Below are 27,212 nucleotides of genomic sequence, written 5' to 3'. Positions count from 1 at the left end.
TCATGACCCACAGGTTGAGAGCCACTGACCTAGAATGGTGGCACATTCCTGTAATTTCAGTATCTAAGACACCCTTGCAGGACGATCAGGACTTCAAGGTCACACTCAGCTACAACGTGAGTTCAAAGCCAGCATGGGCTACATGATTGCTGGCTGTACCCCTTGCTGGCTTAAAGCTCTATGGCCTTCAACTCAACAGAGATCCACCTGCCTCTGCTGCTTGCCTGACTACTGCGATTAAAACATGACAGTACCCCAAAAGAATTTTAAAACAAAGATCACTTCAAACAAAGCTGCAAACAGGAGTTATGTCTAGGTAATAGGAATATACCTGGTACAGCCAATGTCACAGTCCAGCTGGATGTTGGTATCCAGTAACACAAGTGCAGTAAGACTCCTAGAAGCTTCATGCATATGCGCGCACCTAAAATTTTTTATGAAGCCTAATGTGGTACCACACACCTCTAATGCCAGCACTTTGGAGATGGAAGAAAGTGGGTCAGGAGATAAAGGCCAGCTTAGGCTATGTTAGATCTGTCAAAAAAAAAAAAAAAAGCCTTTATAGGCTTTTATGACCTAGAGAAGACGAAACTGCAAGTTTCTCAAATGTTTCCTCCTTATATATTTAGTGGCTTTTTTTTGAGGTGGAGGTTACACATGGAGTCTTGTACCTGATACCATATGAATTTCAAACTTCTGTTCTCACTGACAGCCCTACAAATTAGGGATTAGCATGCATATCTTAAGAGAAATGAGCTAAGATATGAAATTAGTTGCCTTTAGACAACAAATACAGTATTTAAGAGGCAGAGCTAGGATCATAACCTAGGTTTACATGACTTGCAGTTTGAATGAGACTATTCCCCACAGGCTCAGACACTTGAACATTTGGTTTCCAAATGAGGGTGCTGTTTGCCAGGTTTAGGAGGTATTCTCTTCTGAATGAAGTATGTCACTAGAGGTGGGCTTTAAAAGTTTAGAGACTTGGTGCCATTTGAATTTGCTCTCTGCCTTCTGCTTGTAGTTAGAGATGTGAACTCTCAGCTTGTACTTCAGCTACCATTCTTATAGCCTGCTGCTTCCACTCTGCATCATGGACTCTAGCTCTCTGCATCCCTAAACCTAAATACACACACACACACACACACACACACACACACACACACACACACACACACACACACACACACACACACACACACGTACACACGTACACGTACGTATGTACGTCTCAGGCTCAGGGATGTCAGATACCTTATACTTTTTTTAAAGATTTATTTATTTATGTATACAGTGTCCTGCCTGCATATATGCTGGAGTGCCAGAAGAGGGCACCAAATCTCATTATGGATGGTTATGAGCCACCATGTGGTTGCTAGGAATTGAACTCAGGATCACTGAAAGAGCAGGCAGTGCTCTTAACCTTTGACAAATTCCTCCAGCCCCTGCCTTACACTTTTTTTTTCTTCGATATTTTTTGTATTTACATTTCTAGTGTTATCCCCTTTCTCCCCTCTCCCATTCCCCTCCTCTCTCTCCCTGCTTCTATAATGATGCTCCCACTCCCACCCACCCACTCCCACCTCGATGCCCTGGCATTCCCCTACACTGGGGAAACGGGCCTTCACAGGACCAAGGGTTTCTCCTCCTATTGATGCTGGTCAATGGCATCCTCTGCTACATATGTGGCTGGAGCCATGGGTCTTTCCATGTGTACTCATTGGTTGGTGGTTTAGTCCCTGGGTCTAGTTGGTTGATGTTGTTGTTCTTCCTATGGGGTTGCAAACCCCTCAGCTCCTCCAGTCTTTTCTGTAACTCCTCCATTAGGTTCCCTGTGCTCAGTCTGCTGGTTAGCTGCAAGCATCCTCATCTGTATCAGTAATGCTCTAGCAGAGCTTCTTAGGAGACACCCATATCTGGCTCCTGTCAGCAAGCACTTCTTGGCATCAGCAATAGTGACTGGGTTTGGTGGCTGCATATGGGATGGACCCCCAGGTAGAGCAGTCTCTGGATGACCTTTGCTTCAGTTCCTGCCCCACTCTTTGTCTCTGTATTTCCTCCCATGAGTATTTTGTTTTCCCTGCTAAGAAGGTCTGAAGCATCTACATTTTGGTCTTCCTTCTTCTTGAGCTTCATATGATCTGTGAATTTTTCTTAGGTATTCCAAGCTTTTGGGCTAATATCTACTTATCAATGAGTGCATACCATGTGTGTTCTTTTGTGATTGGGTTACCTCACTCAGGATGATATTTTCTAGTTCATTCCACTTGCCTATGAATTTCATGAAGTCATTGTTTTTAATAGCTGAGTTGTATTCCATTGTGTAAATGTACCACATTTTCTGTATCCATTCCTCTGTTGAAGGACATCTGGGTTCTTTCAAGCTTCTGGCTATTATAAATAAGATTGCTATGAACATAGTAGAGCATGTGTTCTTGTTATATGTTGGAACATCTTTTGGATGTATGCCCAGGAGTGGTATAGCTGGGTCCTCAGGTAGTACTATGTCCAGTTTTCTGAGGAACCGCCAGACTGATTTCCAGAGTACCAGCTTGCAATCCCACCACCAATGGAGGAGTGTTCCTATTTCTCCACATCCTCACCAGCATCTGCTGTCACTTGAGTTTTTGATCTTAGCCATTCTGACTGATGTGAGGTGTAATCTCAGGGTTGCTTTGATTTGCATTTCCCTGATGACTAAGGATGTTGAGCATTTCTTTAGGTGCTTCTCAGCCATTTGATATTCCTCAGCTGAGAATTTTTTGTTTAGCTCTATACCCCATTTTTAATAGGATTATTTGGCTCTCTGGAGTCTAAATTCTTGAGTTCTTTGTATATTTTGGATATTATCCTTTATCAGATGTTGTATTGGTAAAGATCTTTTCCCAATCTGTTAGTTGTCATTGTGTCCTATTGACAGTGTCTTTGCCTTACAGAAGCTTTGCAATTTTATGAGGTCCCATTTGTTAATTCTTGATCTTAGAGCATAAATCATTAGTGTTCTGTTCAGATTTTTCCCTGTGGCTTTAGGTTCGAGGCTCTTCCTTACTTTCTCTTCTATTCATTTCAGTGTATCTGGTTTTATGTGGAGGTCTTTGATCCATTTGGACTTGAGCTTTGTACAAGGTGATGAGAATGAATCAATTTGGATTCTTCTACATGCTGACCTCCAGTTGAACCAGCACCATTTGTTGAAAATGCTGTCTTTTTCATTGGATAGTTTTAGATCTTTTGTCAAAGATCAAGTGACCATAAGTGTGTGGGTTCATTTCTGGTTCTTCAATTCTATTCCATTGATCTACCTGCCTGTCTCTGTATTAATACCATGAAGTTTGTATCATGATTTGTATCATGCTGTGTAATACAGCTGGAGGTCAGGGATGGTGATTCCCCCACAAGTTTTTTTATTGTTGAGAATAGTTTTTGCTATCCTGGGTATTTTGTTATTCCAAGCGAATTTGCAAATTGCTCTTTTTAAGTCTATGAAGAATTGAGTCGGAGTTTTGATGAGGATTGCATTGAATCTATAGATTGCTTTCAGCAAGATGACCATTTTTATTATATTAATCTTGCCAATCCATGAGCATGAGAGGTCTTTTTATCTTCTGAGATTTTCTTCAGTTTCTTTCTTCAGAGACTTGAAATTCTTTTCATACAGATCTTTCACCCGCTTTCTTAGAGTCACACCAAGATATTTTATATTATTTGTGGCTATTGTGAAGGGTGTCATTTCCCTAATTTTTTTCAGCCTGTTTATCCTTTGAGTAGAGGAAGGCTACTGATTTGTTTTAGTTAATTTTATATCTAGCCACTCTCTCCCTTCCTATTCAATATAGTACTTGAAGTCCTAGCCAGAGCAATTAGACAACAAAAAGAGGTCAAAGGGATACAAATTGGAAAGGAAGAAGTCAAAATATCACTATTTGCAGATAATATGATAGTATACTTCAGTGACCCCAAAAATTCCACCAGAGAACTCCTATAGCCTTATACTTTTAAATGCTTATATAGAAAATAAATATTCCTGTAGCTTTTAAAACTCAATACAATAATCATCTATAACTATAATCTATTTGTTGAAATAACATCTGTAACTTCCTTTTGGGGGCCTTGCCTTTTTCCTTGGGCTATTGGAAAGCATGCACTCATTGACACTGTAGTAAAGGGCATCATCGCTTTCTCATTTAGTGTAATTTGCAGTCATATCACTATATGATTGCCATTTTATTTAGGAGGATTTATAATTTCATTACCATCAGTTTCACTTTGTGTTTTAGGCTTATTTGAATCTGTTCTATATAATAAAAACAACAAACTATTAATTTAACTACCCATATTGTAGTAGCTACGTGTTTTCCAGTAAGAAATATTTTCTTCGTTACATATAACAATAATATGTGCTGATAAAAAGGGAAGAAGGTTAAAAATTGAGCCTATTCATGTGTAATGTGGTTTATATCCTAGGCCCAGCAATGAAAAGTCAAGGTAGCGCTGTGTTCTTAGCTTATATGTGCACACACTTCTTATTCGTCTACATCCTTGGTAGTGTTTTTTTTTTTTTAAAGAAACTTTTTTTTTTAAAGACTTATTTAATGAGTACACTGTAGCTGTCCTCAGACACCAGAAGAAGGCATCAGATCCCATTACAGATGGTTGTGAGCCACCATGTGGTTACTGGGAATTAAACTCGGGTCTTCTGGAAGAGCAGACAGTGCTCTTAACCACTGAACCATCTCTCCAGCCTCTTTCTACTATTCTTTTTTTTTTTTTATTAACTTGAGTATTTCTTATATACATTTCGAGTGTTATTCCCTTTCCCGGTTTCCGGGCAAACATCCCCCTCCCCCCTCCCCTTCCTTATGGGTGTTCCCCTCCCAACCCTCCCCCCATTGCCGCCCTCCCCCCATAGACTAGTTCACTGGGGGTTCAGTCTTAGCAGGACCCAGGGCTTCCCCTTCCACTGGTGCTCTTACTAGGATATTCATTGCTACCTATGGGGTCAGAGTCCAGGGTCAGTCCATGTATAGTCTTTAGGTAGTGGCTTAGTCCCTGGAGGCTCTGGTTGCTTGGCATTGTTGTACTTTTGGGGTCTCGAGCCCCTTCAAGCTCTTCCAGTTCTTTCTCTGATTCCTTCAGTAGGGGACCTATTCTCAGTTCAGTGGTTTGCTGCTGGCATTCGCCTCTGTATTTGCTGTATTCTGGCTGTGTCTCTCAGGAGCGATCTACATCCGGCTCCTGTCGGTCTGCACTTCTTTGCTTCATCCATCTTGTCTAATTGGGTGGCTGTATATGTATGGGCCACATGTGGGGCAGGCTCTGAATGGGTGTTCCTTCAGTCTCTGTTTTAATCTTTGCCTCTCCCTTCCCTGCCAAGGGTATTCTTTTTCCTCATTTAAAGAAGGAGTGAAGCATTCACATTTTGATCATCCGTCTTGAGTTTCGTTTGTTCTAGGGATCTAGGGTAATTCAAGCATTTGGGCTAATAGCCACTTATCAATGAGTGCATACCATGTATGTCTTTCTGTGATTGGGTTAGCTCACTCAGGATGATATTTTCCAGTTCCAACCATTTGCCTACGAATTTCATAAACTCGTTGTTTTTGATAGCTGAGTAATATTCCATTGTGTAGATGTACCACATTTTCTGTATCCATTCCTCTGTTGAAGGGCATCTGGGTTCTTTCCATTTTCTGGCTATTATAAATAAGGCTGCGATGAACATAGTGGAGCACGTGTCTCTTTTATATGTTGAGGCATCTTTTGGGTATATGCCCAAGAGAGGTATAGCTGGATCCTCAGGCAGTTCAATGTCCAATTTTCTGAGGAACCTCCAGACTGATTTCCAGAATGGTTTTACCAGTCTGCAATCCCACCAACAATGGAGGAGTGTTCCTCTTTCTCCACATCCTCGCCAGCATCTGCTGTCACCTGAGTTTTTGATCTTAGCCATTCTCACTGGTGTGAGGTGAAATCTCAGGGTTGTTTTGATTTGCATTTCCCTTATGACTAAAGATGTTGAACATTTCTTTAGGTGTTTCTCAGCCATTCGGCATTCCTCAGCTGTGAATTCTTTGTTTAGCTCTGAACCCCATTTTTTAATAGGGTTATTTGTTTCCCTGCGGTCTAACTTCTTGAGTTCTTTGTATATTTTGGATATAAGGCCTCTATCTGTTGTAGGATTGGTAAAGATCTTTTCCCAATCTGTTGGTTGCCGTTTTGTCCTAACCACAGTGTCCTTTGCCTTACAGAAGCTTTGCAGTTTTATGAGATCCCATTTGTCGATTCTTGATCTTAGAGCATAAGCCATTGGTGTTTTGTTCAGGAAATTTTTTCCAGTGCCCATGTGTTCCAGATGCTTCCCTAGTTTTTCTTCTATTAGTTTGAGTGTGTCTGGTTTGATGTGGAGGTCCTTGATCCACTTGGACTTAAGCTTTGTACAGGGTGAGAAGCATGGATCGATCTGCATTCTTCTACATGTTGCCCTCCAGTTGAACCAGCACCATTTGCTGAAAATGCTATCTTTTTTCCATTGGATGGTTTTGGCTCCTTTGTCAAAAATCAAGTGACCATAGGTGTGTGGGTTCATTTCTGGGTCTTCAATTCTATTCCATTGGTCTATCTGTCTGTCTCTGTACCAATACCATGCAGTTTTTATCACTATTGCTCTGTAATACTGCTTGAGTTCAGGGATAGTGATTCCCCCTGAAGTCCTTTTATTGTTGAGGATAGCTTTAGCTATCCTGGGTTTTTTGTTACTCCAGATGAATTTGCAAATTGTTCTGTCTAACTCTTTGAAGAATTGGATTGGTATTTTGATGGGGATTGCATTGAATCTGTAGATTGTTTTTGGTAAAATGGCCATTTTTACTATATTAATCCTGCCAATCCATGAGCATGGGAGATCTTTCCATCTTCTGAGGTCTTCTTCAATTTCTTTCCTCAGTGTCTTGAAGTTCTTATTGTACAGATCTTTTACTTGCTTGGTTAAAGTCACACCGAGGTACTTTATATTATTTGGGTCTATTATGAAGGGTGTCGTTTCCCTAATTTCTTTCTCGGCTTGTTTCTCTTTTGTATAGAGGAAGGCAACTGATTTATTTGAGTTAATTTTATACCCAGCCACTTTGCTGAAGTTGTTTATCAGCTTTAGTAGTTCTCTGGTGGAACTTTTGGGATCACTTAAATATACTATCATGTCATCTGCAAATAGTGATATTTTGACCTCTTCTTTTCCGATCTGTATCCCCTTGATCTCCTTTTGTTGTCTGATTGCTCTGGCTAGAACTTCAAGAACTATATTGAATAAGTAGGGAGAGAGTGGGCAGCCTTGTCTAGTCCCTGATTTTAGTGGGATTGCTTCAAGTTTCTCTCCATTTAGTTTAATGTTAGCAACTGGTTTGCTGTATATGGCTTTTACTATGTTTAGGTATGGGCCTTGAATTCCTATTCTTTCCAGGACTTTTATCATAAAGGGGTGTTGAATTTTGTCAAATGCTTTCTCAGCATCTAATGAAATGATCATGTGGTTCTGTTCTTTCAGTTTGTTTATATAATGGATCACGTTGATGGTTTTCCGTATATTAAACCATCCCTGCATGCCTGGGATGAAGCCTACTTGATCATGGTGGATGATTGTTTTGATGTGCTCTTGAATTCGGTTTGCCAGAATTTTATTGAGTATTTTTGCGTCGATATTCATAAGGGAAATTGGTCTGAAGTTCTCTTTCTTTGTTGTGTCTTTGTGTGGTTTAGGTATAAGAGTAATTGTGGCTTCGTAGAAGGAATTCGGTAGTGATCCATCTGTTTCAATTTTGTGGAATAGTTTGGATAATATTGGTATGAGGTCTTCTATGAAGGTTTGATAGAATTCTGCACTAAACCCGTCTGGACCTGGGCTCTTTTTGGTTGGGAGACCTTTAATGACTGCTTCTATTTCCTTAGGAGTTATGGGGTTGTTTAACTGGTTTATCTGTTCCTGATTTAACTTCGATACCTGGTATCTGTCTAGGAAATTGTCCATTTCCTGAAGATTTTCAAATTTTGTTGAATATAGGTTTTTATAGTAAGATCTGATGATTTTTTGAATTTCCTCTGAATCTGTAGTTATGTCTCCCTTTTCATTTCTGATTTTGTTAATTTGGACGCACTCTCTGTGTCCTCTCGTTAGTCTGGCTAAGGGTTTATCTATCTTGTTGATTTTCTCAAAGAACCAACTTTTGGTTCTGTTGATTCTTTCTATGGTCCTTTTTGTTTCTACTTGGTTGATTTCAGCTATGAGTTTGATTATTTCCTGCCTTCTACTCCTCCTGGGTGTATTTGCTTCTTTTTGTTCTAGAGCTTTTAGGTGTGCTGTCAAGCTGCTGACATATGCTCTTTCCTGTTTCTTTCTGCAGGCACTCAGCGCTATGAGTTTTCCTCTTAGCACAGCTTTCATTGTGTCCCATAAGTTTGGGTATGTTGTATCTTCATTTTCATTAAATTCTAAAAAGTTTTTAATTTCTTTCTTTATTTCTTCCTTGACTAGGTTATCATTGAGTAGAGCATTGTTCAATTTCCACGTATATGTGGGCATTCTTCCCTTACTGTTATTTAAGACCAGTTTTAGGCCGTGGTGGTCCGATAGCACGCATGGGATTATTTCTATCTTTCTGTACCTGTTGAGGCCCGTTTTTTGACCAATTATATGGTCAATTTTGGAGAAAGTACCATGAGGAGCTGAGAAGAAGGTATATCCTTTTGCTTTAGGATAGAATGTTCTATAAATATCCGTTAAGTCCATTTGGCTCATGACTTCTCTTAGTCTGTCGACATCACTGTTTAATTTCTGTTTCCATGATCTATCCATTGATGAGAGTGGGGTGTTGAAATCTCCCACTATTATTGTGTGAGGTGCAATGTGTGTTTTGAGCTTTAGTAAGGTTTCTTTTACGTATGTAGGTGCCCTTGTATTTGGGGCATAGATATTTAGGATTGAGAGTTCATCTTGGTGGATTTTTCCTTTGATGAATATGAAGTGTCCTTCCTTATCTTTTTTGATGACTTTTAGTTGGAAATTGATTTTATTTGATATTTGAATGGCTACTCCAGCTTGCTTCTTCTGACCATTTGCTTGGAAAGTTGTTTTCCAGCCTTTCACTCTGAGGTAGTGTCTGTCTTTGTCTCTGAGGTGTGTTTCCTGTAGGCAGCAGAATGCAGGGTCCTCGTTGCGTATCCAGTTTGTTAATCTATGTCTTTTTATTGGGGAGTTGAGGCCATTGATATTGAGAGATATTAAGGAATAGTGATTATTGTTTCCCTTTATATTCATACTTGGATGTGAGGTTATGTTTGTGTGCTTTCATTCTCTTTGTTTTGTTGCCAAGACGATTAGTTTCTTGCTTCTTCTGGGGTATAGCTTGCCTCCTTATGTTGGGCTTTACCATTTATTATCCTTTGTAGTGCTGGATTTGTAGAAAGATATTGTGTAAATTTGGTTTTGTCATGGAATATCTTGGTTTCTCCATCAATGTTAATTGAGAGTTTTGCTGGATACAGTAACCTGGGCTGGCATTTGTGTTCTCTTAGGGTCTGTATGACATCAGTCCAGGATCTTCTGGCCTTCATAGTTTCTGGCGAGAAGTCTGGTGTGATTCTGATCGGTCTCCCTTTATATGTTACTTGACCTTTTTCCCTTACTGCTTTTAATATTCTTTCTTTATTTTGTGCGTTTGGTGTTTTGACAATTATGTGACGGGAGGTGTTTCTTTTCTGGTCCAATCTATTTGGAGTTCTGTAGGCTTCTTGTATGTCTATGGGTATCTCTTTTTTTAGGTTAGGGAAGTTTTCTTCTATGATTTTGTTGAAGATATTTACTGGTCCTTTGAGCTGGGAGTCTTCACTCTCTTCTATACCTATTATCCTTAGGTTTGATCTTCTCATTGAGTCCTGGATTTCCTGTATGTTTTGGACCAGTAGCTTTTTCCGCTTTACATTATCTTTGACAGTTGAGTCAATGATTTCTATGGAATCTTCTGCTCCTGAGATTCTCTCTTCCATCTCTTGTATTCTGTTGGTGAAGCTTGTATCTACAGCTCCTTGTCTCTTCTTTTGGTTTTCTATATCCAGGGTTGTTTCCATGTGTTCTTTCTTGATTGCTTCTATTTCCATTTTTAATTCCTTCAACTGTTTGATTGTGTTTTCCTGGAATTCTTTCAGGGATTTTTGTGTCTCCTCTCTATGGGCTTCTACTTGTTTATTTATGTTTTCCTGGAATTCTTTCAGGGATTTTTGCGATTCTTTCAGGCATTTTTGCGATTCCTCTCTGTAGGCTTCTACTTGTTCTCTAAGGGAGTTCTTCACGTCTTTCTTGAAGTCCTCCAGCATCATGATCAAAAATGATTTTGGAACTAGATCTTGCTTTTCTGGTGTGTTTGGATATTCCATGTTTGTTTTGATGGGAGAATTGGGCTCCGATGGTGCCATGTAGACTTGGTTTCTGTTGCTTGGGTTCCTGCGCTTGCCTCTCGCCATCAGATTATCTCTAGTGTTACTTTGTTCTGCTATTTCTGACAGTGGCTAGACTGTCCTATAAGCCTGTGTGTCAGGAGTGCTGTAGACCTGTTTTCCTCTCTTTCAGTCAGTTATGGGGACAGAGTGTTCTGCTTTCGGGTGTGTAGTTTTTCCTCTCTACAGGTCTTCAGCTGTTCCTGTGGGCCTGTGTCTTGAGTTCACCAGGCAGCTTTCTTGCAGCAGAAAATTTGGTCTTACCTGTGGTCCCGAGGCTCAGGTTCGCTCGTGGGGTGCTGCCCAGGGGCTCTCTGCAGCGGCAGCAACCAGGAAGACCTGTGCCGCCCCTTCCGGGAGCTTCAGTGCACCAGGGTTCCAGATCGTCTTTGGCTTTTTCCTCTGGCGTCCAAGATGTGTGTGCAGGGAGCAGTCTCTTCTGGTTTCCCAGGCTTGTCTGCCTCTCTGAAGGTTTAGCTCTCCCTCCCACGGGATTTGGGTGCAGAGAACTGTTTATGCGGTCTGTTTCTATCAGGTTCCGGCGGTGTCTCAGGTAGGGGTCCTGCCGCTCCTGGGCCCTCCCCCTGGGAGCCCAGAGGCCTTATACAGTTTCCTCTTGGGCCAGGGATGTGGGCAGGGGTGAGCAGTGTTGGTGGTCTCTTCCGCTCTGCAGCCTCAGGAGTGCCCACCTGACCAGGCGGTTGGGTCTCTCTCTCACCGGGTCTCGGAGCAGAGAGCTGCTGCGGGCCGGGATCCGCGGGTGTGGGACTTCCGGTAAACACAGAACGTGCCTGCTCCTAGAGAAATTCTGCTTCCGTGTGTCCCAAGCTCACCAGGCAGCTTTCTTGCAGCAGAAAATTTGGTCTTACCTGTGGTCCCGAGGCTCAGGTTCGCTCGTGGGGTGCTGCCCAGGGGCTCTCTGCAGCGGCAGCAACCAGGAAGACCTGTGCCGCCCCTTCCGGGAGCTTCAGTGCACCAGGGTTCCAGATCGTCTTTGGCTTTTTCCTCTGGCGTCCGAGATATGTGTGCAGGGAGCAGTCTCTTCTGGTTTCCCAGGCTTGTCTGCCTCTCTCTCTACTATTCTTTATAATAAATTACCAAGCAGTTGAACAAACTAGCTGTATTTCCCACTGTTGGAAGAAGTTTCAAATTTAGAATGAGATAGTTGGGCTTGGTAGTGCACACCTTTAATCCTAGCACCCTGGGACCTGGGGCAGGAGAATGGATAAAGAATTTGAGATCACTATTAATATGAACTCCTAGTTTGGATGCTATATTTAGAGAAATCTACAGTGAATTTAGTGTTGCCAGTAATGGGTATCAAATGGGTATCATGTTTCTCCTGATGTGCACTTGAGGACACAGCAACATTTTAGTAAATCATGAAGAGATATAAAAACAAACCCAAACTAAAGGAGATTCTCCAGAGGAACTTGATTATAACCTTTAGAAATATCAAAGTTGTAAGCCAGACAGTACATGCCTGTAATCCCAGAACTCTGAGGGTTTAGGGAAAAAGGATTGTAAATTCAAACTAGCCTAGGCCAAGTGTTACAGAATACTTGAACCTGTTTCTAGTTAGAGTGTGGCTCAACCCTTAGCACACTCCTTTAATTCCTCTAGCTGGAATTCAGACACGCCCTTAATACTCCTTTAATCCCACATAATGACGGTAAAGTCAGTTTTTAGAAGGAAGCACCCATGTTTGAAAGTGATGTCTGATAGAGTTGCAGGAAAAAAAATGAGAAATCAGAGAAAGATTTGACAGAATAGGATAAGCCCAATTCTCAAGAGAAAAGAGAGGAAAAGGAAGCTACTTAAGGGAGAGACAGTCAGTACAGGAGGAAGAGAGTACAGCACAGGAATACAGTAGAGTTGAGAGGGAGAGTGGAGCAGCACAGAGAGGGTGAAGGAGGCAGTTTTACCTGGAGAGTTTTACAGAGACAGATTAAAGAGAGAACAAGCTAAACACAGGTAAAGACAGAATGAGCAAGAGAATGAGGAGCCAGAAGATTAGAAAAGATTGCTAGTGTTAATTTGAGGCCAAGCAAAGGAATTCAGAATCCTAGAGAAAAGCCAGATTGAATCAGGCAGCTGGGAGAGGAATTTGAGGCCAGAACAGTTGAGTTGAACCAGCCAGCTAGAGTTCAGAAAGAACAAGAAAGGGTGAGCTACTCAGTAGTACGTCTGAAAGACTGAAAACATTCTAGGTCTAGATTAGATTGCACAGAGGCTAGACACTTTCAGGACTAAGCCTAGGTTAACAGACTGAGTCAGTAAGCCTCTCAGACAACAATTACAAGAGAATAAAAGTTACTTTTATGTAACAAGATTCTGTGGGCCACAAAAGCTAAATTCATCAAGCAAGGAAAGAGTGGGGAACTAGTCTAGAAGAAAAAGACTTCAGAGCTATTCTAGCTTGTCTTCTATTGCTGCAATAAACACCATGACCAAAACATCTTGAAAAGGAAAGGGTTTATTACAGCTTACAATCCATCATGCACAGAAGTCAAGGCAGGATCTAAAGCAGGAACTTGGAAGTAGGAACTCAAGCTGAGACCATAAGACTGACTGGTGTCCTCCTCATGGATTTCTCAGCTTGCCTTTTTTAAAAAGTGATTATAATTTAATTACCTTCCCTTTCCTCCTTCCAAACCCTGTCATATACTCCTCCCACTCTCCTTCAAACTCATGGCTTCTTTTTCAAGCTAATTGTTATTGCATTCATATATGTATATATGTATATATGTATTTATTCTTAAATATGACCTGCTTGTCCATATCCTGCTACCAGTATATTATGTTTTCAGGGTGGTTGTTTGGAACTGGACAACCAGTTGGTGTGTTCTTCCCTTGGGAAGGCCATTTCTCCTATTTCCAACTTTCCTCAGTTGCCTATAGTCCTTTGTGTAAGGTTGAGGCCTCATGGGTTGTTTTTTTTTTTTTTTTTTGGTCCGGTTTGGCATACTGATTGGTGTCATTCTTGTCCAGCTCATATTTAGACAGTCCGTGTTGGTGAGATTTAATGGGTGTAGCTTGTAATATTACTAGGAGAGACACAGCAAACTCCCCAATTTTCTGGCTCTTACAATTTTTCCATCACCTCTTCTAAAATATTCCCTGAGCCTTAGGTGTGGGAACTGTTTTGTAGATGTGTTTATTGGGACTGGGTTCTACCCCTCTGCATTTTGATTGCTTGTGGTTATTGGAGGTAAATCTACAACCACTACTTTACTAAACTAGTATAATTCCTAACAACAATCTATAAACATTTATCCTTATACCCAGAGGTAAGTATAATCTTCACCCTTTGCCTTCTCTTTGCAACAGATGGAGACTATTACAGAAAACCTCAGTTTGCTTCTTTTTGTAACCCAACAATCAGATTTATATGTTATATTCTCAATCCACAGTACATCCACACAATAAATTCACTGCCAATTAATAAAGATATAAACTGCCCACCTAGACAAGATAAAATCAACCTAGTCCATCTGCATCTGGATCATTCCTGCTCCATTGTCTCCATCTTGATTTTCTGACTTCTCCTCCTCCTCTTCTCTCCTTCCTAGACTTTTCCCTCCTACCTTTCCTTCTCATGCAGTGATAGGCTTTGCCTTATGCTGGATCTGCTTTGCTACATAATGACATCATCCTACACATCACCCTTTCTGTTTAATTAAAAAACACTCTTTTTCATCAAATATAAGCTGTGCACAACTATTACCATTAGAAAATCATCCAGATGACTTTGCTTTCTCAAAGTTAATTAGCTTGGGTAGGCTATGAGACTAATTAGTCTTCAACCCCGTCAGAAATCTGAGAATGACCAAATATCTATAACCATAGGAAGCCTCACACTGCTTCCAGAACTGAGACAGGTTGTAGAGACAAATGTCTACTAGCACAGTCCCCTGTTAGCAACAAGGGAAAGCAAGTCTTCAGCCTTCTGGCCCAAGATCAACTGACAGACTTTTGAAATGCAGAAATCTAGAAGAGCTGATAATTCTGGCTAGGCAAAGATTATCAGTCCACTATTCTGCATAATGTGTCCCTTTTTGGACAGTATTAGTCTGTAGATGAAATAGGCAGTTACTGCCCAGTGACTGCCTAGCCACAAAGTATTACCTCATCTGGACATAGAGATGTTCAATTTCTTTGTTAATTCAACCAAAGGGGAACTGTTAGGATCAGCTATGTCTCAACAAAAGATAAATATCTTTAAATGTCATATTTTATGAACTTCTGATGTTTTTGAAAACCATCTATCTATATAAGGTAATCTGGACTGTTGTTTGTTAACTATTCTCAGCTATTTCTGACAAGAATATTTTTAAAACACTGTAATGGTGAACTAGGAGCCATGAATTTGTTATTTGACCCCTAATTCCTATGTTTAATCAACTCAGAAGTTTGTAATGGCATCAATAGAAGGACTGGGTCCAAACCTTATACTTAAAAAAAAAATGTAACAAATAAGTTCTATACCAAAGTAAAGATAAGACTTTAGCTTGGTTACCAAATGAGATTATGGCTGTACAAATCAGTCTAGCTAATTCCTCCCTGTTAAATTATGACCGTTTCTAAATTCCTCATAAAATCAACCTTAGAATAACCACCTTCAGCCCCTCAAAGTCTAGGGGATCAAGGCAACAACTCTTCAATGGCTTCTTCAAGCTGTACATGGGTGTTGAGATAGCCTTTGGGGGTAGGGAGAGGGAAAATGGAACGAATGTTGTTGCCTGATGTGTTTGTCTTGACTGGACTCGACTGAAAGTCCTTGAGATCAGGAATCCAAGCAGGTACCTTCTACAATGTATAATTCTCAAAATGAGAGTTTAGAATTGAGATATCTTTTTGTTTGGTTCTCTCGAATTTAGTTTCTCAGGAGATCTACCTTTATCAACTCTAGTCAGTATGACTCTGGAAGGTGTCCCAAGCCTAATCACCCTTTTTAAAAACACAAAGACAAAACCTTTCTCCCAAAATACTGCATTCTTTAGTCTGTAACCAGAAAAGCTTGTATCTTGCACTCTCTCCCAGAGGAATAATATAACCACAAGACTCAAAAATCGCACCCATTATGAAAAATAAAACAATTTTTAAATGAAGTAAGCTAAACAATAGTGTATGAGTCTGTTTAGGCTTTTCTAATCTGTCATATTAAGAAATTAACCCAAAATTCCAGAGAATTAAGAGAACATGAGCTTCCTGTTGTGGTAAATATCAAAATGACCACAAACCCTCTCTAGCTGGCATCGTCGAGCCATGTGGCCTTCGCAGGGTAGTTCATAAAACATTTTGATCACCTTTTTATTAATACCAAAACCAATAAGTATGCAATTTGTCAAACTAAGATTTTAGCCTAATATACATTTATTAAGCTCTCTACCTGGACCGTCAAACTTAAATCACTACTCTCTATTTGGAGTCAGTGTTTAATTTTCCCTATCTAGAACCATGGGTGAAAATCTCCGCATGATTCTGATAAACTCTGTACTCTCTAATTTTAACTATAAAAACAAATTTAATCACATTTCCATTAATACCTGTCACTAAGAAGCAGGCAACTTGTCAAACCAGGACTTTTACCAAAAACTTCTGTGGAGCCCATGTTAGGAAGAATATGAGTATCCTGTAAGACTTATTAGAGCATTATATCTGTCTTAGTTAGGGTTTTATTGCTGTGAGCAGACACCGTGACCAATGTAAGTTTTATAAAAGACAACATTTAATTGGGGCTGGCTTACAGGTTCAGAAGTTCAGTCCATTATCATCAAGGCAGGCACATGGCAGCATCCAGGCAGGCATGGTGCAGGAAGAGCTGAGAGTTCTACATCCTCACCCAAAGGAAGCCAGGAACAGAATGAGTATCCTCAGGCAGCTAGGAGGAGGGTCTCCAAGCCCACCTCCACAGTGACACACTTCCTCCAACAAGGCCACACCTTCTAATAGTGCCACTCCCTGGGCCAAGCATATGCAAACCATCACAATATCTTTATACCATCTATCTGTTAAGCTCTTTGCTTGGAGCCTCAGTCTTTATTAATAACTCTATAAGATATGTCTCTATTCACTCTACCTGGTGTTACTGACTTTTATTTATTTCTACCTAGTTCCGTATTGTGGATGAAATCCCCAGGTGATTCAGATAAACTCTGTACTTTTTACAGTAGGAGTCCTAGACTGTGAGCAGACCGTCCCCTCTGTTCCTTTGTTTAAGGTTCCCGAGCTTGGGCCATCATGTGACTCAACATGGCGCAGCCCTTTTTCACCTAGAAAATAAGGCTTTCTCAGGCTGAGAAACTTCAATTTTTAGTGGATTCTTGCCTAACACGTTGGTTTGCCACTTGTTTCAGTAAAAAATAAAAAAGGCGGAGTTGGTTCCCGAGTGTGTACTCTGGCTTGATAGTTCTGGCTCCAATGGGCCATTGGAACTGGTGTTAATTTATCTTAGATTAGTATCTCTCCCAGTGGCTCTCTACTAGCTGCAAACTCTTTGGTTCCAGCTACCCAGTAAAATCATGATTCTAGAAGTCCAGCAGCAGCTGGCCTATTGTGGTTCCCTACCACAGACTGCCCACACTCCCAGCAACTGACCCCCTAGTAGTTAAAGTATAAACTCCCAACTACCCGGTAAAATTAAGACTTAATAAACTGTAACACAACAATCATATTTATATGTTAAATTTTCAATCCACAATACATCTACAGAATAAATTCACTGCCAATTAATAAAAATATAAACCTCTTACCTAGACAAGATAAAATTGACCTAGTCCACCTGCATCTGGATCATCTGCTCCATCGTCTCTGTTTCCTCAGTTTGCTTTTTAATAGTAACTCAGGACCACTTACCCAAGGCAGGCACCACCCACAGTGGGCTGTGCCCTCTCCACATCAGTCTTTAATCAAGAAAATGCCAGATTTGCATTTTCTCAGTTAAGGTTCTCACTTCTCACATGACCCTCAGCTTGTGTCAAGTTGGAAAAACAAAAGCAAAAACCAGCACAATTGAGAGGTGTGGTGACTGAATGTAACTTTCACACCCTGTCTTGTTTTTTGTGAGACAGGGTCTTACTGTGCAGCTCTAGCTGGCCTGGAACTTACTATGTGGTCCAGGCTGTCCTCTGCCTCCTGAGTGTTGCGATTAAAGGCACCAACAACCATGCCCCACCTATTTTGCATATTACAAATGTTAAGATGACTGTAAGTTTTGAATTAGGCCATTTATTATCACGCCACAAATGTTATAGTCTTTGTGTTTATACTTTGGATATGCAATAGATTATCTTTGTTTAAGGAGAAACCTGCATCTAAATATTTAGTTATAGATAAGTAATTAGTTAAGGAGAGAGCAAGATACAGAGTTAGAGAAATAATGTGGCAAAATATTACACATTTGCAGAATCTGGGTGATAGCTATGTTAAGTAGATATAATTCCACACTGTGGCATAGGTTTTCACCAGTTTTTGGTGTTCGGTGTTTTTAGGAATGTCTCACTATGTAGTTCAAGTTGTCTTTAACCTCGAGCTGTTTTTGCCTCAGCCTTCCAAGAGTAGGGATTACAGTGTGTGCTACCACACCCGCCTGCTTTCTTCTAATGGTTAAGCTTTTGTTGAATTTGATTTCTTAATTTTAAGATAAATGATTAGTGGGGCTGGAGTGAGAGTTCAGTGGTAATATATCTGCCTAGTACTCAAAAGGCCTTGGGTTTAACCCCTGGCACCACAAAGAAACAAGCAAAAAAACAACAGTAAATGAGTAGTCTGATCTTTGATACAACTATCCATTATTTGAAAAAGGGGAAAGCAAACTTATCTAAAGAAACACTAGCTGGAAAATTTAGAATCTTGATCTCTTGACATTTGATAAGCCATACAGACATTTCTTCTTGTCTTTAAGCTTTTAATTTCTTGATTTATTAAAGTAGTGAAAATGTGACAGCAAAATGGCTGACCAGGTTAAAATAAAGACTCTTGCCATGCAAGCCTGACACTGAATTCAGTCCCTAGGTCCCATGATGGAAGGACATTTCTACATACATGAATCCAGTCACACAGATTTCTCACATACAAGCACACCCTATAACAGTACATTTAAAGCCTTGTAAAATGTTGAAAACAAGAAAATGTAAGTATCATATGAAAGCAATATAAGAATACAACTTAATAGTTACATTCATTAAGCCTGGTACTACAATTTGATTTTAATCCTACTTAGGGCTAGAGAGATAGCTCAGTGGTTAAAACCACTTGATGAGCTTACAGATAACTGGGGTGCAGTTCTCAGCACCCACATGACAGCTCAGAGCCATCTGTGACTCCAGTTCCAGTCAATCTGATGCTCCCTTCCAGCTGTGCAGGCACCAGGCATGCACATAATACACATTCATACAAGCAAGTCATGCACATACATAAAAGTAAGCTAGCATTTTAAAACTATGTTAAGATGTCAAAAGACACGTAAGTTCCTGCCCATGACAGATGATGAGAAGCTTCTGAAGTGCGTTTGACAGAGCTCTACAGATGAGTAATGACATAAAACTAAAAGGAAAGGGTTAATAAGCTGCACAGCTGAACCTCATTCAGTTTCACGAGGAGGGAAAGTACTGATAACAATTCTACTTCACTATTATCCAAGGTGATCCAGAAATCTCCAAATGAGAGCCCAAATTGACTGTTTTAATTTAATGGTCTCTCAAATAAGGTAATATCCTAATTACTTAGCTTTTACATTAAATAGATACATTGTATCTATTTAATGTAAATAGTAGTATATCTTAAAGCAGAAGAACAAAAAGGAAAACGCATATAAGAGTAGATTTAAAAAAGAAAAGAAAGAAAGAAAAAGAATGCCTAAGGAGCCAGTGAAGCCATTTTAGCAGCAAATTGACAAATCGGTAGCTGATATCTCAGAGAGGGCCCATCCGCTGTCTCAAGGAGAGCTGTTATTTAATTTTCCTGACAGAGGAGATGTCTGCTGAAAATTGTTCCTAAGTGTGTACCCGAGTGTATGCAGACCTGTCTTCTCTCACTTGACCCTCAGACTGTGTTAAAGCATGTGGTGTGAATGCAAATGTAGGTGTGAATGTAAAATATGAAAAGCAAGAATCCACGTAGTTTGGGTTAACTTTTCCTATTATGCTTCTTTGTACATTTTATTATTAATTGTGCATCTCACATTCTTTGTATGAGCATTGGAATTTGGCCTGCATGTACACATGCATATTATATAGTTTGACTTAACCAGTATCATACTAAAATATCTTTATAAATAAAATAAGTGAGAGTTTGAAAGGATATTGATTTGTCTCCTTTTTCTCATCAAGTTAATGACAAAGCTACAAAAAAATCTTTTTAAAAAAATTTCATAGCCTATATTATTATATGATACTCTGATGCTCAGTTACTCTGAAATCTTATTTATTATGAGAAAGATCAGTACTGAGTGTTGGTTGACTCGCTTTGAGATAGGGTCTAGCAATATAGGCCAGGCGACCCTCAAACTAACGATCTTCCTGTCTCAGCCTCTTGAGTAGTGGAAATACAAGCATGTGCTACTGCACAGTCGCTCCCACCTTTTAAAAAGCTTTTTAAACTGGACATGGTAACATACAGCTATAGTCCTAGCTCCTGTGAGACTGAAGCAGGAGGATCCAGAGTCCCAGGCCAGTCTAGTCTACATAGTAAGCTGATGTATGACATAAAAGAAAAAAAGGGGAAGTAAATGGGAGCTATGGATATATCAGCTCAGTGGCAAGACACTTCCCTAGTATATATGAAGCTGTGGTTCAATCCTCGTCACCACAAGATGGATGGATGGATGGATGGGTGGGTAGACGGACAGTGGATGGAATGGATGGGTGGGAAGGAAGGAAAAAAGGAAGAGTTGTACTGACTACTTTCTTTTTCATTCCTATTCAGGTCATGTATGGAATGTTGGTCTTTGCATTAGTACTCCGTTCTATTTATATTGTTACATGGTAAGTAGTTTGGATTTGTCATCAACATTCTGATAAAAATATATTTAGATTTGTAACAGTATGTATATTCTAAATTGGAAAAGAAATCTAAATGTAGCAAGATAGTGACAGAAAACCCAGCATTTATTTATGATGTTTGGAAGACTTGTTTTTCAGGTGACTTATTATTAATGTGCATGATATAAAAAGAAGAGTTCTAAAATTAAAGAAATTTGAAGAAAATATATATGAGACACCTGCTTTAATATGTATAACATTGAAAAGGATGTTAAAAACTTTGAAAAGTACCACATTTAAAAAACATTTTATTTGTATTGGAGAAAGGATTCAACAGCAGTTATGAGCACTGGCTGCTCTTCCAGAGGTTCTGAGTTAAATCCTCAACAATCACATGGTGGCTCACAACCATCTGTATTAGGATCTGATGCCTTCTTCTGGAATGTAGGTGTAAATGAAGATAAAGGACCCATAAATATAATATATTCTTTTAAAAAATTAAAATTCAAGGAATAAAAAAATGTGTTTCTTTCTCAGACTTGCATGGCTAGGTTAAGTAACACCTCTCAAGGAAGGCTGTAGTGCCATCAGATATTTCCACAGGCTAGGAGACCGTCTCAGCAGCATGGCCTGCAGTTAGCAGGCACACGGCCAGCTAGCTCTATCTGCCCTGCCTTCTCCCACCACATATTTCAGAGAACATTTAAGAACTATACATAGTCTCTAATAGAATATATGAAAATTAAGTAATATTCATGAGAGTACTTTAAATAGGCCCTAGCCATACAGTGGGTGCTCAGCTCAATAAGTAGTGTGGTCTGTGCAGTTTCCCATCTTTGTCTTTAAATACACCTTGCGTTATATTTTGAGATAATGTAGAAATGCATGTATAGCATAGTATCACTATAATACTATGAGTGATTTTGTTCTCTGCATCCTCACTAGCAATTTTTATTCCAACTATTATGAAGGTACATGCTAATATCTTATACTTTGAATTTGCATCTTCCTAATGGTTAGTGATGTTGAATGTATCTTCGTATGTTCTTTCTTTTGCCATTACTATGTTCTCTTTAGTGAAATGTCTATCATGTCTTTGTCATTTTTTCTTGTATTTACAAGAATTAACACGGGTACTTTCTTGCTTTTAAAAGTTTTAAGATTCTAAATTTTTTTGATTGAATATGTGGTTTACAAATATTTCCCACAATCTGACTTTGTTTTTGATATTCTTTTCAGAATCTTTTTAGAAAGCAAAAATTCTTAATTTTTATGTCCTATTTTTCAGTTTTCCTTTGTATTATTTGTTTGTTTTGAGATGGGTTTTTACTAGATAGCCTTGGCTGTCCTGGAACTCACTATGTACACCAGGCTAGTCTCAGCCTCATAGAGCTCTACCTGCCACTGTTTCCCAAGTGCTGGGATTAAAGGCATATGCTACACACCCAGCCTGGCCAGTGCTTGTGCTGTGTATTCTCTTTGCTCTCCGTGTATATTACAGCCTGCTAAGGCTAGTGTTGGCAGTTTCTAATGCAGTCCAGAAACCTAACCTCCTTTTTTGCCTGTGTTAGTTTTCTGGGGTTGTCTACCAAAGTGCTGAAAGGTGAGTGGCTTGGGTATAGAGACTGTAAGTTCAAATGCAGGTGTCTTCCTTCCACACCACTCTTCCTCTCTTCTGGTGGTTTGCTGGCAGTTCTGGCCTTACTTACTTTGCAGTTTCTGCTTTTGCTGTCGTATGTCTTTTCCTTGTGTCTTCACGTGGCCATATTCTTGTATTCTTCAAGAAGGATACCAGCCTTCTTGAAATGTATATCTGTTCCTGTATAATCTCATTTGAAATATCAGCAGTGATCCTAGTTAGAAATAAAGGCACATTCTGAAGTACTAAAGAATTCAATGTATTTTGAGGGTGGAGGAGAGAATAATTCAACATGTGTAGTGCCTTTATTTTGTTCCATTTAAAATATAATTATCTGAAACATTTTCTCTGTATAAATTTAGAATCACATCAGTTAACATTAAGATTTTTGTCTTTAAAAACACACAAAAAAGGTAAATGTATTTTCTGGTTTTGTTGTTTGAGACAAGACAGTCTTGCTGGTATTTGTTATTGCCCAGACTAGCCCTGAACTTGTGATTCTGCTGCCTTTTACTTTCTGGATGGAAGTGTAGGCTCTCCATTTGCTAGGTCTGGGGAAGGAACTGTATTTGTGTGTGTGTGTGTGTGTGTGTGTGTGTGTGTGTGTGTGTGTGTGATATGTATAGCAGGTGATTATTATTTTATATTTTCTGTCTTGCTTAGGCTGGCCCTTTTCATGATTCATTGGCTGGAGACAGTGAGTTTTGTTAGGACCTTTTCTGTCTGTGCATAGACTTCAGTTACTGACTTGCTCCATTTCAACTCCAAGTATACTAGCCCAAAAGAATGCATATGATACCAGGCAGTGGTGGCACACACCTTTTATCTCAGCACTCCAGAGGCAGAGGCAGGAGGATCTCTGAGTTCCAGGCTAGCGTGGTTTACAGAGAGAGTTCTAGGACAGCCAGGAGTATAGAGAAAGCCTGTCTCCAAAAACTGTGCGGAAAACTGTATATGGTGAATGAACCTGAAGAGCATTGTGCTAAGTGAAGTAAGCCAGGTTTATGTAGAAATGCCGCTGGAACTGGGGAGATGGCTTAGTAGATAAAAGGTGCATGTGACCAAGACTGATGGTCTGAGTTCCATCTCTCACAGTGGTAACAGGAGAGAATTTACTCCCATGCGTTGCCCTTCATGTGGGTCCCATTGTACTTGTGTGCACACATCACATTAAATAAATAATGTAAATTTAAAAGCAGGTTTTAAAAAGGAAAAGGAAGGATGCTAAGTATACCGCACAGTCTCACTTACATGTAGAAAGTGATAAAGCTGAACTCTTCTTGGTGGTAGAGGCTGGGATGGGGCAGGGAGGCAATGAGGAAATGGTGGAAGGCTACAAAGTATCAGACAGAAGGAAACTGTTTTCAAGATCTATTGCACAACAGTTTACTATGGTTAGTAATGTGCATTTCAAAACAGCTAAGAGAAAAAATTTCAAATGTGGTAGCACAGAAAAATGACAAATGAGATAATAAGGTTAATTAGCTTGATTTAATCATTCCACGTTGTATACATAGAACATAAGCATGTATCCTGTAAGTATATACAATCATAATTTGTTTTTTGTAATTTGTCAATTAAAATGATATTAGTTTAAAAGGAAGACACAAGGAACTATCATTTTTCAGGCCTCAGGGCCCCTAGTACCTAGTAGTCTACTTCCTTCACTATACATTTCAAAGTCTTCTAATGTCTTTTTGATATTATATATAGCACACAGGAGTCGGAATTTAGTGGAAAGAGTGGGAAAAAAATCAGTTTACTCCATCTTTCCAGAAGCTTCTACTTTATTCTGTTTTTAATATGAACACTTTAGGGAGATATAAAGAAACATAAAACACATTTATCAACTTAACATCAGTCTGATAGGATATAGGTATACTGAGAAACACAGATAGCTTTAAAATGGGCCAGTGAGATGGCTCAGTATGTAGGTAAAGGCACTTCACTCCAAGCCTGATGACCTGAGTTTAATCCCCAGGACCCACACATCAAGTCTTAATTTTAACAGTTAAAAGGAAAGAACCAACCCTCAAAAGCAACATGCCAAGGTACCAACAAAACACACACAGATACACAGCTACCTGCCCCTCTCATATAATAAAAAGATTCTGAAGTATTTACTATTGACAGTCTTTATGAATAAAATTATCTTTTATCTGCCTTGCCATACCTTCTTTCTTGTATCTCTGTTTAGTGATCATTTAATTTAGTGTTGTCCATTTTCTCTTCATCTGTCCCTGACTATATTGTAAGGTTTTGTTGTTTCTTCAAGACAGGATTTCTCTGTGTAGCTCTGACTGTCCTGGAACTCACTCTGTAGACCATGCTAGCCTCGAACTTAGAGATCTGCCTGCCTCTGCCTCTCGAATGCTGGGACTAAAGGCATACACCACCACAGCCTGTCTCATTGTGAGCTAACTTAATAATCCCTAAAACCTAGGAACCTGCTTCTATATAAAGGTCCTTAATATCAGATAGAAAATATCAAACTTTTGTTTCAAATTGTGACTGAGTTCTTAAAATTTCTCTGTAACAAAACACCTAGAATTAAACACAATTAACTTTAAATGCTAGCTATCTTAAAAAGACATAAGAACTTCAAAACATCAAATCCAAAGAAACTGTAAAGATAAATGAATGATTATAGAAAAATTAGCTTGAAGGGACTGGAAGATGCCAGCACAGTAACATCTTTAGTTTCAAATGTCTACTAATAAACAGAAAATCAAAGTTTTTAGTTTAGGGCCTGAAGATTGCTCAGTGAATAAAGGTGCTTGCTGCCAAACATAATGACCCAAGTTCAGCCCCAGGACCCACATGGTAAAAGAGAGACCCAAATCCTGTGAATTGGCCTCTGACCTCCACATGTATACCATGGTATTCATACATGTGTACACTTGTGTGCATGCACACACAAAATAAATACATATAAAATAATTTTTAAAAACCTGGATAATTGGAACTATTTTCCTATCACCATTGGCATATGTAATTGATCCAGAAAGATAATGAAAGATTGGGCCAGGAAAAAATAATGTCCACTGGTAAAAGAAGATGGTAAGTTGTCATTTAGTCTAAAGTTTTAGGATATCACACACACACACACACACACACACACACACACACACACACCTACCTTCTGTGGTAGTATGAATAGGTTTGGCCCTCATAGACTCATGTGTTTGAATGCTTGGCCCATGAGCAGTGCAGTATTAGAAAGTGTGGCTTTGTTGGAGGAAATGTGTCACTGTGGGGCTGGGCTTTAAGGTCTCTAAGCTCAAACTGTGTCCAGTGTAGAATTCTAGTCTCCTTCTGGCTGCCTGCAGAAGACAGTCTATTCCTGACTGCCTTTGGATCAAGGTGTAGAACTCTCAGCTCCTCCAGCACCATGTCTGCCTGGATGCTGCCATGCTTCCTGGCATGATGATAATGGATCTGAAAATATAAGCCGGCCCCAATTAAATGTTGTCCTTCATAAAAGTTGCCTCAGTCATGGTGTCTCTTCACAGCAACCCTAACTAAGACAACTTCTTTGAGAATTTTTTAAGAAAAGTGTTCTTCAGGCATCATCATGTCAAAGGGGACCTGGCTGTTTCCAAGTTGCCCTGCTGGCAGAAGCAGAGTGATGCTAGCTGTTCACATTTATTTCAATTACTGCATTACCAAATGGAGTATACACAATTCCAAGTCTGTGCAGACAGTTTACAAGAGACTATTCATTGTTCATCTTTCTGAAATATCTACTTTACTGTGCAATTTGGAAGATAGAAATTTAAGTGATTTTCAAGAACTACCTTCCCCTCAACAAAATGTAGAAGAAAAGACAGAGAATGGAGTGGAGGAAGAAGTGCCTCAGGAAACAAGGCTGCTTTCTGTAGTGTCCTCAATTCCAGTACATGACAGAGGGAGTTTCTTGGGAAATGGCACCCTCGATCAAATCTCTTTCAGTGTGTAATGGTTAGTTACACAATGAAGGACATGTATTAAAGGAACTGATAAGAATTTCTTGGTTCTTGAGATGAAATATGAAGGTACCAAAACTCTTCTAATGGCAGAGGTTGTGCAGCCCTATGCTCCCAGAAGAGTATGCTTCCACCTGAGCAGGAAGTTTGAAGCCACCTTGGACTACTTAACAGTACCCTCTTTCAAAAACAGAAAGAAGGGAAACCAGGCATGGTATCATGTGCCTTTGATGCCAGTTCTTGGGAGGCAGAAGCAGGAGAATCTATGATTTCAAGACCAGCCAAGGCTACATAGTAAGAACTCAGCTCAAAAGGGGTTGAGGAGCAGTTAACAGAAATAATTAACTAAGCCTACAACTTCAAGACTTAGAAAGCAAAGGCCAGATGTGTTGGCACATGCCTGTAACCCCTGTACTTGGGAGATGCCTCAGAAGTCCAATGTTATCCTTGGCTATATAAAGAGTTTGAGGCCAGCCTGGGCTATATGGGACCATGTCTCAAAACAACAAATTAGAAATCAGGTAAATGCAGTAAACCTGAAGAGAAATGGACGATAGAAGCACTAAAGAGCACAGTATTTCAAAGCATCAGCATCAGTTTTGCATCCATCTAGCTTTAAGACTACAAGAAGTGCTTGCTGACAGGAGCCTAATATGGATGTCTCCTGAGAGGCTCTGCCAGAGCCTTACAGATACAGATGAGGATGCTTGCAGCTAACCGTCAGACTGAGCATGTGGACCCCAATGGAGTAGTTAGAGAAAGGACTGAAGGAGCTGAAGGGGTTTGCGATCCCATAGGAAGAACAACGACATCAACCAACTAGACCCCTCTCAGAGCTCCCAGGGACTAAACCACCAACTAAAGAACACACATGGAGGGACCCATGGCTCCATCAGTATTTGTAGCAGAGAATGGCAATATCTGGCATCAATAGGAGGAGAGGTTCTTGGTCCTGTGAAGGCTCATTTCACCAGTGTAGGGGAATGCCAGGGTAGTGAGGTGGGAGTGGGTGGGTGAGAGGGAGCACCCTCATAGAAGCAGGGGGAGGGGGAAAGGGAGAGGAAGAGGATAGAACTGGGATAGGGGATAACATTTGAAAAGTAAATATATAAAATATCTAATAAAAATATTGCGCAAAAAAAG

The 27,212-nt window shown here is 39.8% G+C and overlaps 1 protein-coding gene across 4 annotated transcripts in view; it reads left to right on the top strand.

Moving 5' to 3' along the window:
* Positions 1-27,212, top strand: part of Acer3 (alkaline ceramidase 3) — a 102,406-nt gene that overhangs the window by 60,305 nt on the left and 14,889 nt on the right. For all 4 annotated transcript variants that reach the window (XM_039101087.2, NM_001401063.1, XM_063271239.1 and 1 more), the window contains one exon: positions 20,410-20,468. In XM_039101087.2, coding sequence (XP_038957015.1) covers positions 20,410-20,468 — 59 coding nt within the window. The remainder of the gene's footprint in view (positions 1-20,409; positions 20,469-27,212) is intronic.

This window comes from Rattus norvegicus, chromosome 1 (genome assembly GCF_036323735.1).
Source record: "Rattus norvegicus strain BN/NHsdMcwi chromosome 1, GRCr8, whole genome shotgun sequence".
NCBI classification, from domain to species: Eukaryota; Metazoa; Chordata; class Mammalia; order Rodentia; family Muridae; genus Rattus; species Rattus norvegicus.
Note: the sequence above shows the minus strand (reverse complement) of the source record. Positions and strands in the feature narration are given on the sequence as shown.